This window comes from Ammospiza nelsoni, chromosome 6 (assembly GCF_027579445.1).
Source record: "Ammospiza nelsoni isolate bAmmNel1 chromosome 6, bAmmNel1.pri, whole genome shotgun sequence".
In the NCBI taxonomy this organism is placed as follows: Eukaryota; Metazoa; Chordata; class Aves; order Passeriformes; family Passerellidae; genus Ammospiza; species Ammospiza nelsoni.
The window spans coordinates 63519037-63532031 of NC_080638.1; the positions used below are offsets into that span (position 1 = coordinate 63519037).

General features: G+C 52.9%; 2 protein-coding genes and 1 long non-coding RNA gene across 3 annotated transcripts; 2 read left to right on the forward strand and 1 right to left on the reverse strand.

Annotated features, from left to right (window-relative positions):
• Positions 1–34: 34 nt before the first annotated feature.
• LRR1 (leucine rich repeat protein 1) lies at positions 35–9656 on the reverse strand. The gene is made up of 4 exons (XM_059475349.1): positions 9454–9656; positions 9282–9380; positions 5240–5967; positions 35–1156 (listed from the first exon to the last, which is right to left on the reverse strand). Exons 1-4 carry the CDS (start codon positions 9628–9630, stop codon positions 904–906), a joined length of 1257 nt encoding a protein of 418 aa, XP_059331332.1. The 5' UTR covers positions 9631–9656; the 3' UTR covers positions 35–903.
• Positions 5028–7198, forward strand: LOC132075143 (uncharacterized). Its single transcript, XR_009418719.1, has 2 exons — positions 5028–5107; positions 6835–7198. It is a non-coding gene; the product is annotated as an uncharacterized LOC132075143 (long non-coding RNA).
• A 2396-nt stretch (positions 9657–12052) lies between the features above and the next one.
• RPS29 (ribosomal protein S29) lies at positions 12053–12635 on the forward strand. The gene is made up of 3 exons (XM_059474933.1): positions 12053–12200; positions 12337–12436; positions 12516–12635. Exons 1-3 carry the CDS (start codon positions 12139–12141, stop codon positions 12522–12524), a joined length of 171 nt encoding a protein of 56 aa, XP_059330916.1. The 5' UTR covers positions 12053–12138; the 3' UTR covers positions 12525–12635.
• Positions 12636–12995: the final 360 nt, after the last annotated feature.

Below are 12995 nucleotides of genomic sequence, written 5' to 3' on the forward strand. Positions count from 1 at the left end.
AAACCCCTCAGATAAAACACAATCCACACGTGCATGGAAGGCTTTCAAAATTTAATCAGTCAACACAGTGAAACAAATTCCAGAATGGTTAAAACAGGAGGATTAAGAAACAAAGTTTCAGGCATGTATTTAGAAAAAAGACATTTCTGGTATCACAAAGAGAGAAACCCCAAAAACAAACGTTTGCTCTGGTAAAAACCCAGCAATGCTGGTCCCTGCTCCGAGTGGGAATGTTGTAACAGAACCTTTATAAAAAAGAAGCACCTGGGATTCCACAACTGCTCTGGATGGGATTTCTCCTCCACTGGCAGGAGGGGAGTGCAGTGCTGGCCTGGCAGAGCTCACATGGGGAAATCTGGGATAAACTCAAATTCCCTTTGTCCTTCCAAGAAGGAAGCACCTACCCACAAACCCACAAACCCAGAGCACACAGGAAAAGGGAAATACATTCCAAGGGAGGTTCTCTCCAGCTCAACTCTGCTTGGTGCTACAGGCAGAGGAGATTCCAGAGGGGGAGGAGATCAGGCCAGGCCACATCAGGCCATGTCCCCTCCCTCTCAGAGGGGGAGGAGGTCAGGATGTGTCCCCTCCCTTCCAGAGAAGGAGAAGAGCCAGGCCAGGCCAGGCCAGGCTGTGTCCCCTCCCTCCCAGAGGGATCTGTCTCCAGAGGGGGAGAAGGTCAGGCCGTGTCCCCTGCCTCCCAGGGGGACAAAAGCAAGGCCAGGCCAGGCTGTGTCCCCTCTCTCTCCAAGGAGGAGAAGAGCCAGACCAGGCCACGTCCCCTCGCTCCCTCCCAGAGGGATTTGTCCCCGTCGGGAGCTCCGGTGACACCGCAGGTGACACCTCCAGGCTCCCCCGTGCCCCGCAGCCCGTCCTGGCCAGTGCCAGCCCGTCCTGGCCGCGTCAGCCGTGGCTCTGGAGGTGCCTGTCCAGGAACTGGGAGTAGCAGTGCAGGGAGCAGAAGTAGCAGAGCACGGGCGCGTCGGTGCCGCCCATGTTGTCCACGAGCACCACGGTGTGCGCCACGTGGTGCAGGTTCATGGTCACCGTGATCTGGATGAAGCTGCTCAGGCAGGCGCTCCCGCAGCGACACGTCTTGGCCACCTCCAGGTCCTTGCACAGGTGGGAAGGGAGCAGGTGGCAGCCATAAGGGATCCTGTGGGGCGGGGAGAGACAGGGTGAGATGGGCACAGAGGGGGCTGTGTCACCCAAAGGCAGGCACAGACACAGGCACCTGGCACAGAGGGGGCTGTGTCACCCAAAGGCAGGGACAGACACAGGCACCTGGCACAGAGAGAGCTGTGTCACCCAAAGGCAGGGACAGACACAGGCACCTGGCACACAGGGGGCTGTGTCACCCAAAGGCAGGCACAGACACCTGGCACACAAGGAGCTGTGTCACCCAAAGGCAGGCACAGACACAGGCACCTGGCACACAGAGGGCTGTGTCACCCAAAGGCAGGGACAGACACCTGGCACAGAGAGAGCTGTGTCACCCAAAGGCAGGGACAGACACAGGCACCTGGCACACAGGGGGCTGTGTCACCCAAAGGCAGGCACAGACACAGGCACCTGGCACAGAGGCGGCTGTGTCACCCAAAGGCAGGGACAGACACCTGGCACACAGGGGGCTGTGTCACCCAAAGGCAGGCACAGACACAGGCACCTGCCATTCCCAGGGCACACAATGCCTTCAGTTCCAGACTTCATGTTTTCCAGACTCTGCACTGCATTGGTGAGTGTATATATATATATTTATATAAAATATATATTTATATCTATATAAATACATAAATATATGCAAATATATATTATATATATGCATATATATATACACATAAATATGTGTATACACACACACATATTTTTTTATATATGTATTTATATACATATATAAAAAATAAATATATATATGCATGTGGTTATTAATTGTTGAGGCATTGTGAGGTCCTCAGGACGAGGTGAGAGATGAGAATTGACTCCAAGTTCTCAGAAGGCTGATATATTATATATTATATTATATTATATTATATTATATTATATTATATTATATTATATTATATTATATATCTATTATATTATATATCTATTATATTATATATCTATTATATTATATATCTATTATATTATATATCTATTATATTATATATCTATTATATTATATATCTGTTATGTTATATTACGTTATAATATATTACAATATATTCTGTTATGTTATATTGTGTTATATTGTGCTACATTGTATTATGTTATATTATGGTTTATATTTGTATTGTATATTATATTATGTATTATATTTGTATTATGTTATATTGTTACATTATGTTATACTATATTATACTATGTTATATTATGTTATATTGTGTTTTATGATATGAAAATGGTATACCAAATCTATACTAAAGAAAGAAAAAGGAGGCATCAGAAGCTAGACAAGAATGATAATAAAAACCCTATGACTGACCAGAGTCCTGACACAGCTGGACTGGGATTGGTTATTAATTAAAAACAGTTCACACTGAACCAATCAAAGATGCACCTGTTGGTGAGCAACCTCCAAACCATATTCTAAGCAATCAGATAATTATTGTTTGCATTTATTTTCTGAGGCTTCTCAGCTTCTCAGAAGAAAAATCCTGGCAAAGGGATTTTTCATAAAATGTCAGTAACATACACACACACAGCTGTAACTCTGAACTTCATATAAGGTGTTAGCAGCTCTCCTCACAGCTCAGGCACACAGAACAATCCTTTCCTCTCCTCAGCCCCACAGAACAATCCTTTCCTCTCCTCAGCCCCACAGAACAATCCTTTCCTCTCCTCAGGCACACAGAACAATCCTTTCCCTCTCCTCAGGCACACAGAACAATCCTTTCCTCTCCTCAGGCACACAGAACAATCCTTTCCTCTCCTCAGGCACTCTCAATCCTTTTCCAGCCCCAGAACCAAGGGCACTGCTGCAGCTCCGGCCCCAAAAAGTGTAAAACCAGGGAATTGAGGAGAGCAGCCTGGGAGGGTGGGACTGCAAAACCTGGAGCTGTGACTGGGCAATTTTAATCCCAATATGGAAATGGACCAAAACTTATAAAGGTGTGAAAACTTGTGACTCAGGGTCCATCTTGGGTGCAGCCCAGGCTGGGCTCTTGTGCTGCCCAAGGTGGATCCTGTGAATACCTTTTAATAAATCCCTGCTTTATTCATTAACTCTGTCCAGCCTCTGTTCCAGGGAGCCTCTCCAGGCATCACACAGACATGGAAAACCAGAGATTTGGGACTGAAATGCCACTTCCTGAGATTTCAGGAATGAAATTTCCAATTTGAGGACTGAAATGCCCCTTCCCAAGGCAGCCCTAAGGCCATGAACTCCAGGAGACACCAACAGGGAGCTCCCAGCAATGCTGGCAGCCTGGGCCACAGCCAGCTAGGGAATTAGAGAGATTAGGAGTAATGAGAATTAGAGAATTAAAGGAAGATTAAGAATAATGAGACAATTGGGCACATTCTGTTCTTCCCTCACACCCTCTGTCTCACCCTGGCCTGACACAGCACCCACCATGTACTCCTCCCCCTTACACCGAGGAGTAGCAGTGTTAAACACAACTCAGAGAAAGCAGGAGATAACTGAGCCTTTTGCAGTCCTGCAGGCAGGGAATGAAAAGCTCTCCTGCTCCACAGCTCTCTCCATCCCTCGTGCCAGCAATGACATCCAGAGCTGGGAAAGGGAATTGCTCCTCTGGCAGTCACAGAGCAGCAGTGTGGAGCTCGGGGTACAGAGTCAGTCATTCCCTGAGGAATTCTCTCGGGGTGCTGAAGTGTGGGGCTCAGCAGGGCCCAGCTGGCACCCCAAACTCAGCACAGATCCCCCTGACTCGCATCCTGCCTCCACCTACACATGCCCAAATCTTTCCACGCAGCTAAAATTCCTCTGGGTTTTCTTTTCCACCACCTTAATTTCAGAACACCTTTTTTTCTAGGAAAAGCACAAGCAAGAACTCTGGTACTTTCCCAGAATGAAGACTGATTGTTCCAAACATTATTTTTGCACTTTCTCCTTCTGTTCCATCCCTTTCTCAAGGTTTTTACAGTAACTGAAATCTGACCAGTGCTGAGAGATTTCTAGAGGTAGAAAAATGCCTTAATATTTCCATCAAACCTGCTGCAATTTATATAGAGTTGGGAAAGGAGACACGTGGGGGTTAATTATAAAATCAGCAGTGATTTGGCCCAGAACATGTGGTGGCTCAGCTCCCTTCAGGGTGTGCCTGTGGATGCCTCTGGTGCAAATTTCTGCACAATTACCCCGGGTTTATGGGCACTGCCCGCCCTCAAGGCAGGAATGGGCACAGGGTGCAGATCAGGGACACTTCCAGCCTCTCTCCCCCTTTCTGTGCCAAATTTCTGTCTTTGTGCTCCCTTCCCACCCAGAGCAGGGTGGGAGCAGCAGCTGCTGGCACCTGGAGGCTCCTGGGACACGAGAGATCAGGGGTGGGGAGAGAGGAGGGAGCTGATAACAAACAGCAGCCTGGGAGGGTGGGATTCACTTGGTGAAATCATATTTTTTAAATTACCTCAGAGCTGGGCTCTCTGAATAAGTCAGAACACCTTCACTCCAACACCAAGGGAAATGAGGAGCTTAAGGAAAACTTATGGCAGGGGAAAGCCTGCAGAAAAAGTGGCTCAGGGCTGTAGAATTGATTCTCTTTTCCCAAAGTTGGCCAAAAATATTCTGTTCATCCCCCTTTGCTGGATGAAAACACTTCAATCTCTGCCTTTCCTTAAATGCTTCCAAAGGCACCAATTATCCTGATGACTTGACAAGGGGAATTCAAAGGAATTTTCATGTTATGAAGTTAATAGGTGTGAAAGCATGTAGAGGGATAGAATATAAGTAAATAAAGGTAGTATAGAAAGTAATCTTACCCCCTAAAGAGGGTTAATTATTAAATATTAGGAGCAGATGTGATGTAAACAGGCCATGGCTGTAGCCAATAAGAAGAGTGTTATAAAAGAGTGGATTGGTTGGCTGAGGGGACTGGAGTCAGCTGGCCACTGTGAGGACAAGGAAGAGCCAGTGCTAGAGGAGCTGCCTGCAGGAAACATCAAGGAGGTACAGAACTCTGCCACTATGGAACCCTTGCACTGTAATGCCAACAAAAGCAGGCACTGAGGGCAAAGGAGGGAACCAGGTGAGGGAGGCGGGTGTGAAGGAGCTGTGCCAGCTGCGCCTCCCTGCCCTTACCTGTGATTGACCGTGGCCCTGGCAGCACACTCCAGCAGAGTCAGGGGGATCTTCAGCTGGATGTTGGGCACCAGCGGGTTGGGCTGCTCAAAGGGGTTCCCAAAGAGGTCCAGGTTCTCCAGGGAGAGGTTCCTGAAGTCCCAGGGCAGGAAGGGCAGCTTGTTGCGCGCGGCCGACAGGAAGCGCAGGCGGCTCAGCTGCCCGATGCGGCAGGGCAGGCGCAGCAGGGCGTTGTCGTCCAGCCGCAGCTGCACCAGGCCCCGCAGCTGGCAGAACTCCAGCGGCAGCGCCTGGATCTGGTTCTGGCTCAGGTCCAGCAGCTGCAGGGATTTCTGCAGGCCCGAGCTGCACAGGGCCCCGCTGAAGGCCTCCAGGTGGTTGTCGTGCAGGTCGAGCTCCTGCAGGAACGCCAGGTCCCCCAGCGTGGCCGGCAGCTGCTTGATGTGGTTGTGGCTCAGGTCCAGCTTGCGCAGCCGCCGCAGGCTCAGCACCCTGCTGTCGATCCTGGCCAGCTTGCAGTACGAGGTCTGCAGGTGCTCCAGGGAGAAGGGGAAGCTCTTGGTGAGGGGATAATCCCTCCTGGAAGTGATGATCATTTTGGTTTTGGGCTTCTCCACGTCGGAGTTCTTTGCTGGGACCAGAGGTGAGAGAGGGAGGACACCGCTGTCGTTGCCTTGGTGAGCCAGTCTCACGGCTGAAAGGAAAGTCTTTAAATTGATCACATTTGCCTGCAGGGGAACACAAGGCCGGAGTTAAAAGTTCATTATCCTGGTTGTTAACACTCTCTGAGCTGTTCTGTGGGTGTCACTCTGCAGGGCAGTGGGATGGGAGGGGGAACAGCTCTGTTATGAACAGTCCTGGTCTGACTGTGCTGCAGCACCCAGGGAAGGAACAAAGCACCAAATCCACAGCTGGAAATGAAGTACAGAAAAAACCCCCAATGCACTGGGAGATCCCAGAAATCCACCAGGATAAAGGGCTGTTACAAACACACGTGGGGAAGTCAGAGCTCTAAACCCTGAGGCAATAATTCCTGGAAGTTTCTAGGAAAGAAAGGAGGGAAGCTGGGGTTGAATTCAGCAAAAGGAAGGTGAAGCTTCAAGGCAGGTGAAGTGGCCACACACAGCTCTGGCTGTGCCAGCAGCAGGCAAGAGGCAAATCCTTTGCAATGACTAAGTAATGCTTCAGTTGGGATACAACAGTTTGGCAGTAGAATCCCAGGACAGCCTGGGTTGGAAGGGATCCTAAATCCCATCCTCTTCAACCCCCTGCCATGGCAGGGACACCTCCCACTGTCCCAGGCTGCTCCAAACCCATCCAGCCTGGCCTTGGGCACTGCCAGGGCTCCAGGGGCAGCCACAGCTGCTCTGGCAATCCCAGCCCAGCCCCTCCCCACCCTCTTAGGGAACAATTCCCAATATCCCATCCCATATTCCCTCTGGCAGTGGGGAGCCATCGAAGGCTCCCACCAACTCTCAATATCAGAGTATCAAGTGATTTTTATTTTAAATAAAGACCCAGAAAGCTCTGATGCATCTGTTGCACTGATTTCATTCACTTCTAGGGACATTTGTGACCAAATCTTTCTCTTCTAGATCTTCCAGCAAGTCTCTGCTCGAGCTGATGTGCACCTGACAGGCACTGACCTGAAAAGTGAATTCTAAAACAAAATCCACATTGCAACCAGAGAGGAAAAGAAAAAAAACAACTTGGAGTTCTCAGAGCCCAGAGGTTGTCCTTGTGCTCCCAGCTGCCACCTGCCCAAGCCCAGAGACACATTTTGCACCTCCAAGACAATTTTGCTCCTAAATGTCTTTGATGAGGCCAAATCTGAGAGGGTTCAGAACTGGAGTACACAATGTGCCGCAAGCACCCGGCACAAGAAAACAAAAACATTTGAGATAATCCTGGATGGAAATGTGGGAGAAATAAAGACATTAAAGGTCAAACTTAACTGCATGTGTAAACTAAAATGATAATTTTCCTTAGGCATTCCAAGCACAACTCCTGCTGTGCCACCTTCCAGCGGTGGGGAGGATGCACAACAAACACCTTTGTACCCAAGGTGATCCAGAGAAGCTGGGGCTGCCCCTGGGTCCCTGGAAATGCCCCAGGCCCGGCTGGATGGGGCTTGGAGCAGCCTGGGACAGGGGGAAGGGGGGGATGGGAAGGGGTTTAAGGTCCCTTCTGTCCCAAACCAGCCTGGGACTCTGAGACCACCAGCCCTCATCACCTCAGCCAGTCTAACACACACATTTAGCTACAGAATTTCCCTCATTCCAGGCTGATTTGCAGCATTTCCAAGATCACTAAAAGGGGAATTAAGCCCAAAAAGTCCTCCAGATCTGTAAGAACCAAATGAAATCAGTATTGCACAGCAGAATGAAGTTACAGGCAGGATTTCTTTGCTCTTAAGCACAAAGCTCGATTCCCTCCACAAGCCCTCCCTAGGGGCCATGTGACATCTCCAAACCCCTTGTTGAGAAACCCTGGAAAAAAAAAAAAAAAACCAAAAGAAAAAAGAAGAAAACAAATAATTACTTGGGAGAGCTCAGGATGAAATTTCCTGCCCCAAGCCCAAAGTCTCAGCCACACAGACAATGCTGGAAAAGGAGTTTAAATTGTGTTGGTGCCTCCCAAGTGTGAGAGCTCTGAGGAAATCGGAGCTGAGGTGGAGCCAGGGGAGCAGGCTCAGACCTGGGAAACAAGCCCCAGGAAACAGCCAGGATTTGTTATTTCTGCTCTGATGTTTCCCAACCCCACTCCTGAGCTGGCTCAGGGCAGCAAATCCAGAGCCTGGCACAGCACAAGCAGGGGGATTTCCCAAAAGCAATATTCCAGTCTGTGGAAATCCCTTCTCCACCAAGTTTTTGTTCATATTTGAGAGTTAAGGAGCTTTTCTGTAATGAAGCAATAAAAATCTGGCAGAAAAGTATGGAAAAGGGACGAAACATCTTAAATTTGGGTTCTGGAGTTGCTTAAGAGGAACCTGTAATATTTTGAGAGAAACTTTTGGATTTCTCACTCTTCAGCAGAAAAATTCAGAGTAAAGGAAGCAGAAGTTCTTCTGAATCTAATACAAAAGCCTTAATTTTTCCAAAATACAGAGTACACTGGCTTCTAACAGGAAAAAAATCACTGGGTTTGGTGTCCTCCCTTCCTATTTAACCTTTAACAGGTTAATAAAATTTAAGGCTGCTTTCCTCAGATTCAGGTATCAGAAAGGAAAAAGGATTTTATAAACCACCAATCAACATGATTTGCTTTTATTTACACACTCTGACTTGAAAGCTTTAGGTAAGAACTCAGAGGTTTAAAAAGCCTGTCTTACTTTTCTCTCCTATAGAGCTACAAAAGATTCCTGCAACAGGCACAGAAGAAAAGGACACGAGAATTTCATGACAATACATGTTTTTTTGGGTGACTTCAGTGCTGTTAAAACCCCTACAAATCCTCTGGGAACTGTGAATAAATACAGAGGTATTTGAAATAAGGGGAGAGGGTGCCTGTGCCCTGCTCCGTGTGCGGGTGAGCACAACGATGGTTTTGTCCACGAAAACAACAGGATTCTCAATTTTTTTTCCATGGGAAAAACTGTAGGGAACAACAATTTCATGGGAATTAAATTGAGCTGAGGAGACACAGGATTTAATGCCAAACACCAACATTGCATCCGAGAGCTGAAAAAAGCTTTTTCTAAAGAAGCTGTGAAGCAAAGCATGAGAATGAACTTCAGGAGAGTTAGAACAGAACCCAGAAAAGAGGGAATGGCTCCCAGTGCCAGAGGGCAGGGATGGGTGGGAGATTGGGAATTGGGAATTCCTGGCTGGGCTGGGATTGCCAGAGCAGCTGTGGCTGCCCCTGGATCCCTGGCAGTGCCCAAGGCCAGGCTGGGCACTGGGGTTGGAGCAGCCTGGGGCAGCGCAGGTGTCCCAAGGGTGGCACTGGGTGGGATTTAAGCTCCCTTCCCGCCCTGCCGCGGGGGTCAGAGCCCGGTGAGCCGCGACCCTGCCGCCGGTCCCGTTCCCGGTGCCGGTCCCACCTTGCTGAGGCACAGATCCACCGCGGGCTCCCGCAGCCGCACCGTGGCCTTTCCCTCCTCCACGAAGCGCGTGAAGAGCCGCTCCACGTTCTGCTGCACCTGCGGGCACAGCGGGCTCAGCGGCCGCCCCGGGGCACCCCCGCCGCGTCCCGGCCCCCGCCGCCGTCCCCACCTTGTAGCGAGCCCCGCCGCGGTCCCGCGCCGTGCACACCATGAGGTAAATCCCGGCACCGGCGGCGCCGGGAGGGCGCCCGAGCGACAGCAGCGCCCGCGCGGCGCGGCCGCGGCCCCGCAGCCCGCAGGTGGGCAGGAGCCGGCTGAGCACCTCCACCTCGCACTGCAGCCGCATCCCGGCCCGGCCCCGGTACCGGCACCGGCCCCGGCCCGCGCACGGCGGGCGGCGCCGCCGGGGGCCTCCCGCGCTGAGCGCGCACGGGCGCCCGCCGCGCTGCCTGCCCGCTGCGGTGCCAGCCCGCCGCTGCCCGGTGCCGCCCGCTGAGGGGCGCGGGGCCGCCCGGCGAGCGGGATCGCGGGGCGGGAAGGGAGGGCGGCGGCTCCGGTGGTACCGGCGGCAGCGGCCGCAACGGCAGCGGCGGGCAGCCTCAGCGCGGGCCCTCAGCGCGGCGCCGTCCGCGCGGGGCCGGCCGCGGGCACCTCCTGCTGGAGGCGGCCGGTGCGGCTTGGCGGGACAGGGAGAGAGAGGCGGCGGGGGCGGCGGGCGTGAGGGGACAGAGAGTGTGAGGGGACACGGAGTGTGAGGGGACAGAGAGTGTGAGGGGACATAGAGTGTGAGGGGACACGGAGTGTGAGGGGACAGAGAGTGTGAGGGGACACGGGGCATTAGGAGACACCGGGCGTGAGGGGACACGGGGCGTGAGGGGACAGAGAGTGTGAGAGGACACGGAGTGTGAGGGGACACGGGGTGTGAGGGGACACGGGGTGTGAGGGGACAGAGAGTGTGAGGGGACATAGAGTGTGAGGGGACACGGAGTGTGAGGGGACAGAGAGTGTGAGGGGACACGGGGCATTAGGAGACACCGGGCGTGAGGGGACACGGGGCGTGAGGGGACAGAGTGTGAGAGGACACGGGGTGTGAGAGGACACGGGAGGTGAGGGGACATGGGATGTGAGGAGACACGCACGCGAAGGGACAGAGGGTGTAAGGGGACACAATGTGTGAGGGGACATAGATGACCTGAGAGGATGTGGGAGTGAGCAGACATGGGCGTACGAGAGGACAGAGTGTGAGGGGACATTCAGGATACGAGGGGATGCTGAGGAAGTGAATGGGCATGGGGGTGTGAAGATCACGGGGCTGTGAATGGACATGGAGGAGCTGAGAGGACATGTGGGTTTGAGGGGATGTGGGGGATGAGGGGACATGGAGGGTGTGAAGGGACACGGGGGGGTCAGGGGACATGGAGAGTTGAGGGAGGACACAGAGGAGCTGAAGGTGTTGCTGAATCTTAGGGACTCTAAACATGAGCAACGAGTCAGGTTTAGAAAGGAGACGTTTATTCTGTGCAGGGTGCACGGTGAAAATTGTCCACAAATCAAGCGTTCCCGTGAATAAAAAGCAAAATTATTTATACACGAAAGTTTACATAAATCTGCCCAACCAATCCCCAGTTCCTGCCTACCTTAATACACAATCACGGCCAAGCATGACATAAAATATAAAGTTTTCCATAAACATCAAGTAAAGCATAAAACACGTGGTGACGTGTTGGCATTGAAAAGAGGGTTTAGAGGGGAGAATGGCGTGAGGAGGAAGAGGGAGCAGAGGAAGGGCCAGGGAATTCTGTGTAAAGACATGGAGGGGACAGCAGGTGTGAGGGAGGGGACATGGAGGGGATGAGGGGATGGTGGGTCTGAGGGGACATGGGAGGTGAGGGGACACAGGAAATGAGGACACACAAAGGAGTTGAGGGTACACATGAGAGGTGAGGACACACAGAGGAGGTGAGGGGACATGGGAAGCTGAGGCGACAGGAGTTGAGGGCAGGCGGGTGTGACAGCAGCACCTGAGGTTTGGTAAGCGACAGGAAGGCTTAGGTCAAGCTTGGCGTCGGCGCCATGAGGCTGCTTTGAGGACATGAAGGGGCATTGGGAGAAAAAATCAACCAAACTCGGGGAGGCGTTTGCTGAATGTTTATGCAGATGTATTATTAGAAAGCACGATCGGTGTTTGAGATTTGCTCGGCGCAGTGAATTGTGTAGATGAGTGGTGTGGTGTTGTTGCGTTTTTTGTTCAGTAGGAGGCAGTGTGTTGCGTTTGTGTGTTCTGGGGCGAAAAGGGGTGTTTGGGGTTTTTGTTGGCTATTTCGGGTGTGTTATTTATTAGTAGTGTGTGGCAAAAGGAGTGAACCCCGGTTTCACTATATTGCCCAAGGCTTGCTGGTGTGGCTTTTCACAAATGCGGTCCTTTCCACCGACCGCCCCAGGCTGCCTCGTCCACAGCCAGATGCCCTGCCCCAGGGTCACCACGAGAATATCGAGTTTAGAGAATGGGGCGCCCACTCCAGCGCCCCACGTAGCACACACGTCAGCCCCGAACCCGGGCCTCAAGCAATCCGTCAGGGTTCAGCCTCCCCCATGGCTAGGATTACAGGCGCGCGCCACTACGCCCGGCAATGTGCGGCTGCTCCGTTAGCAACACAAACTTTAGCACCTCTGACGTCACTGAATGGGCCGAGCTGCCCCGTCCACGGCGTGACGTCACGGAGGGGAGCGGGCCCACCCACAGCTCCGGCGGCGCAGGGCGGGAAGCGGGAGCCGCGCGGTGCACGCCGGGAGGCGCCGTGAGGGGTATAAGGGCGGGCGGCCGCCGCCATCTTTCTCTCGGCACCGCGCAGCCATGGGCCACCAGCAGCTCTACTGGAGCCACCCCAGGAAGTTCGGGCAGGGCTCTCGCTCTTGGTCAGTGCCGCCCCTTGCACCCCTAGGGTCGTAGCTGCCATCTCACCGCCCTGCCTCGCTCCTCTTTCCCCTCACATTCCCCCTTCCTCTCCGCGCCATTCCCCGCCATCACGCGCCTCTCTCTGTTCCCTCACAGCCGCGTGTGCTCCAACCGCCACGGCCTCATCCGCAAGTACGGGCTCAACATGTGCCGGCAGTGCTTCCGCCAGTACGCCAAGGACATCGGCTTCATCAAGGTGAGCCCCGCGGCTGCGGGAAGGGGCTCGGGGGTGCCCGATCCCGCTGACTCCCCTCGTGTCTCTCGCTCTCTTGCAGCTGGACTGAGCGCCGGGAGGATGAGGCGACACCCAGGAGCTCCGGGGGCGTCCCAGGGCCTCCCTGACACATCTGCCGCGTCTCGGCTCAATCTTATTTAATAAATGGTCTCCTAACCCAGCTGATCCGTGCGTGTTTCCCTTCTGTGCAGGTTTTGGCGGCGCTGGGGGTTCTTTCTACAGGGTTGCTCCTGGAGTGGGGGGTGGCTGCCCTGCTCTGCTCGGCTTCCCAACCTTCCACTATCCCGGGCTGCCCCAAGCCCTGACCAGCCTGGGGCGCTTGCAGGGATCTGGGGCAGCCACGGCTGCTGTGGAGGGAGTGAGGTAAAGACACACAAAGTGCCACGGGTCTGGAATTCCAAGTTGTTTGGGATTCCGAGTGTCTGGGTGTTTTTCTGTTATGCAGTGGCACTGCTGTGAGGGGACTGAGCAGGTAAATGCTCTGCTCACACCTGGGGTCCCAAGTGCTGCTCCCTCCCAG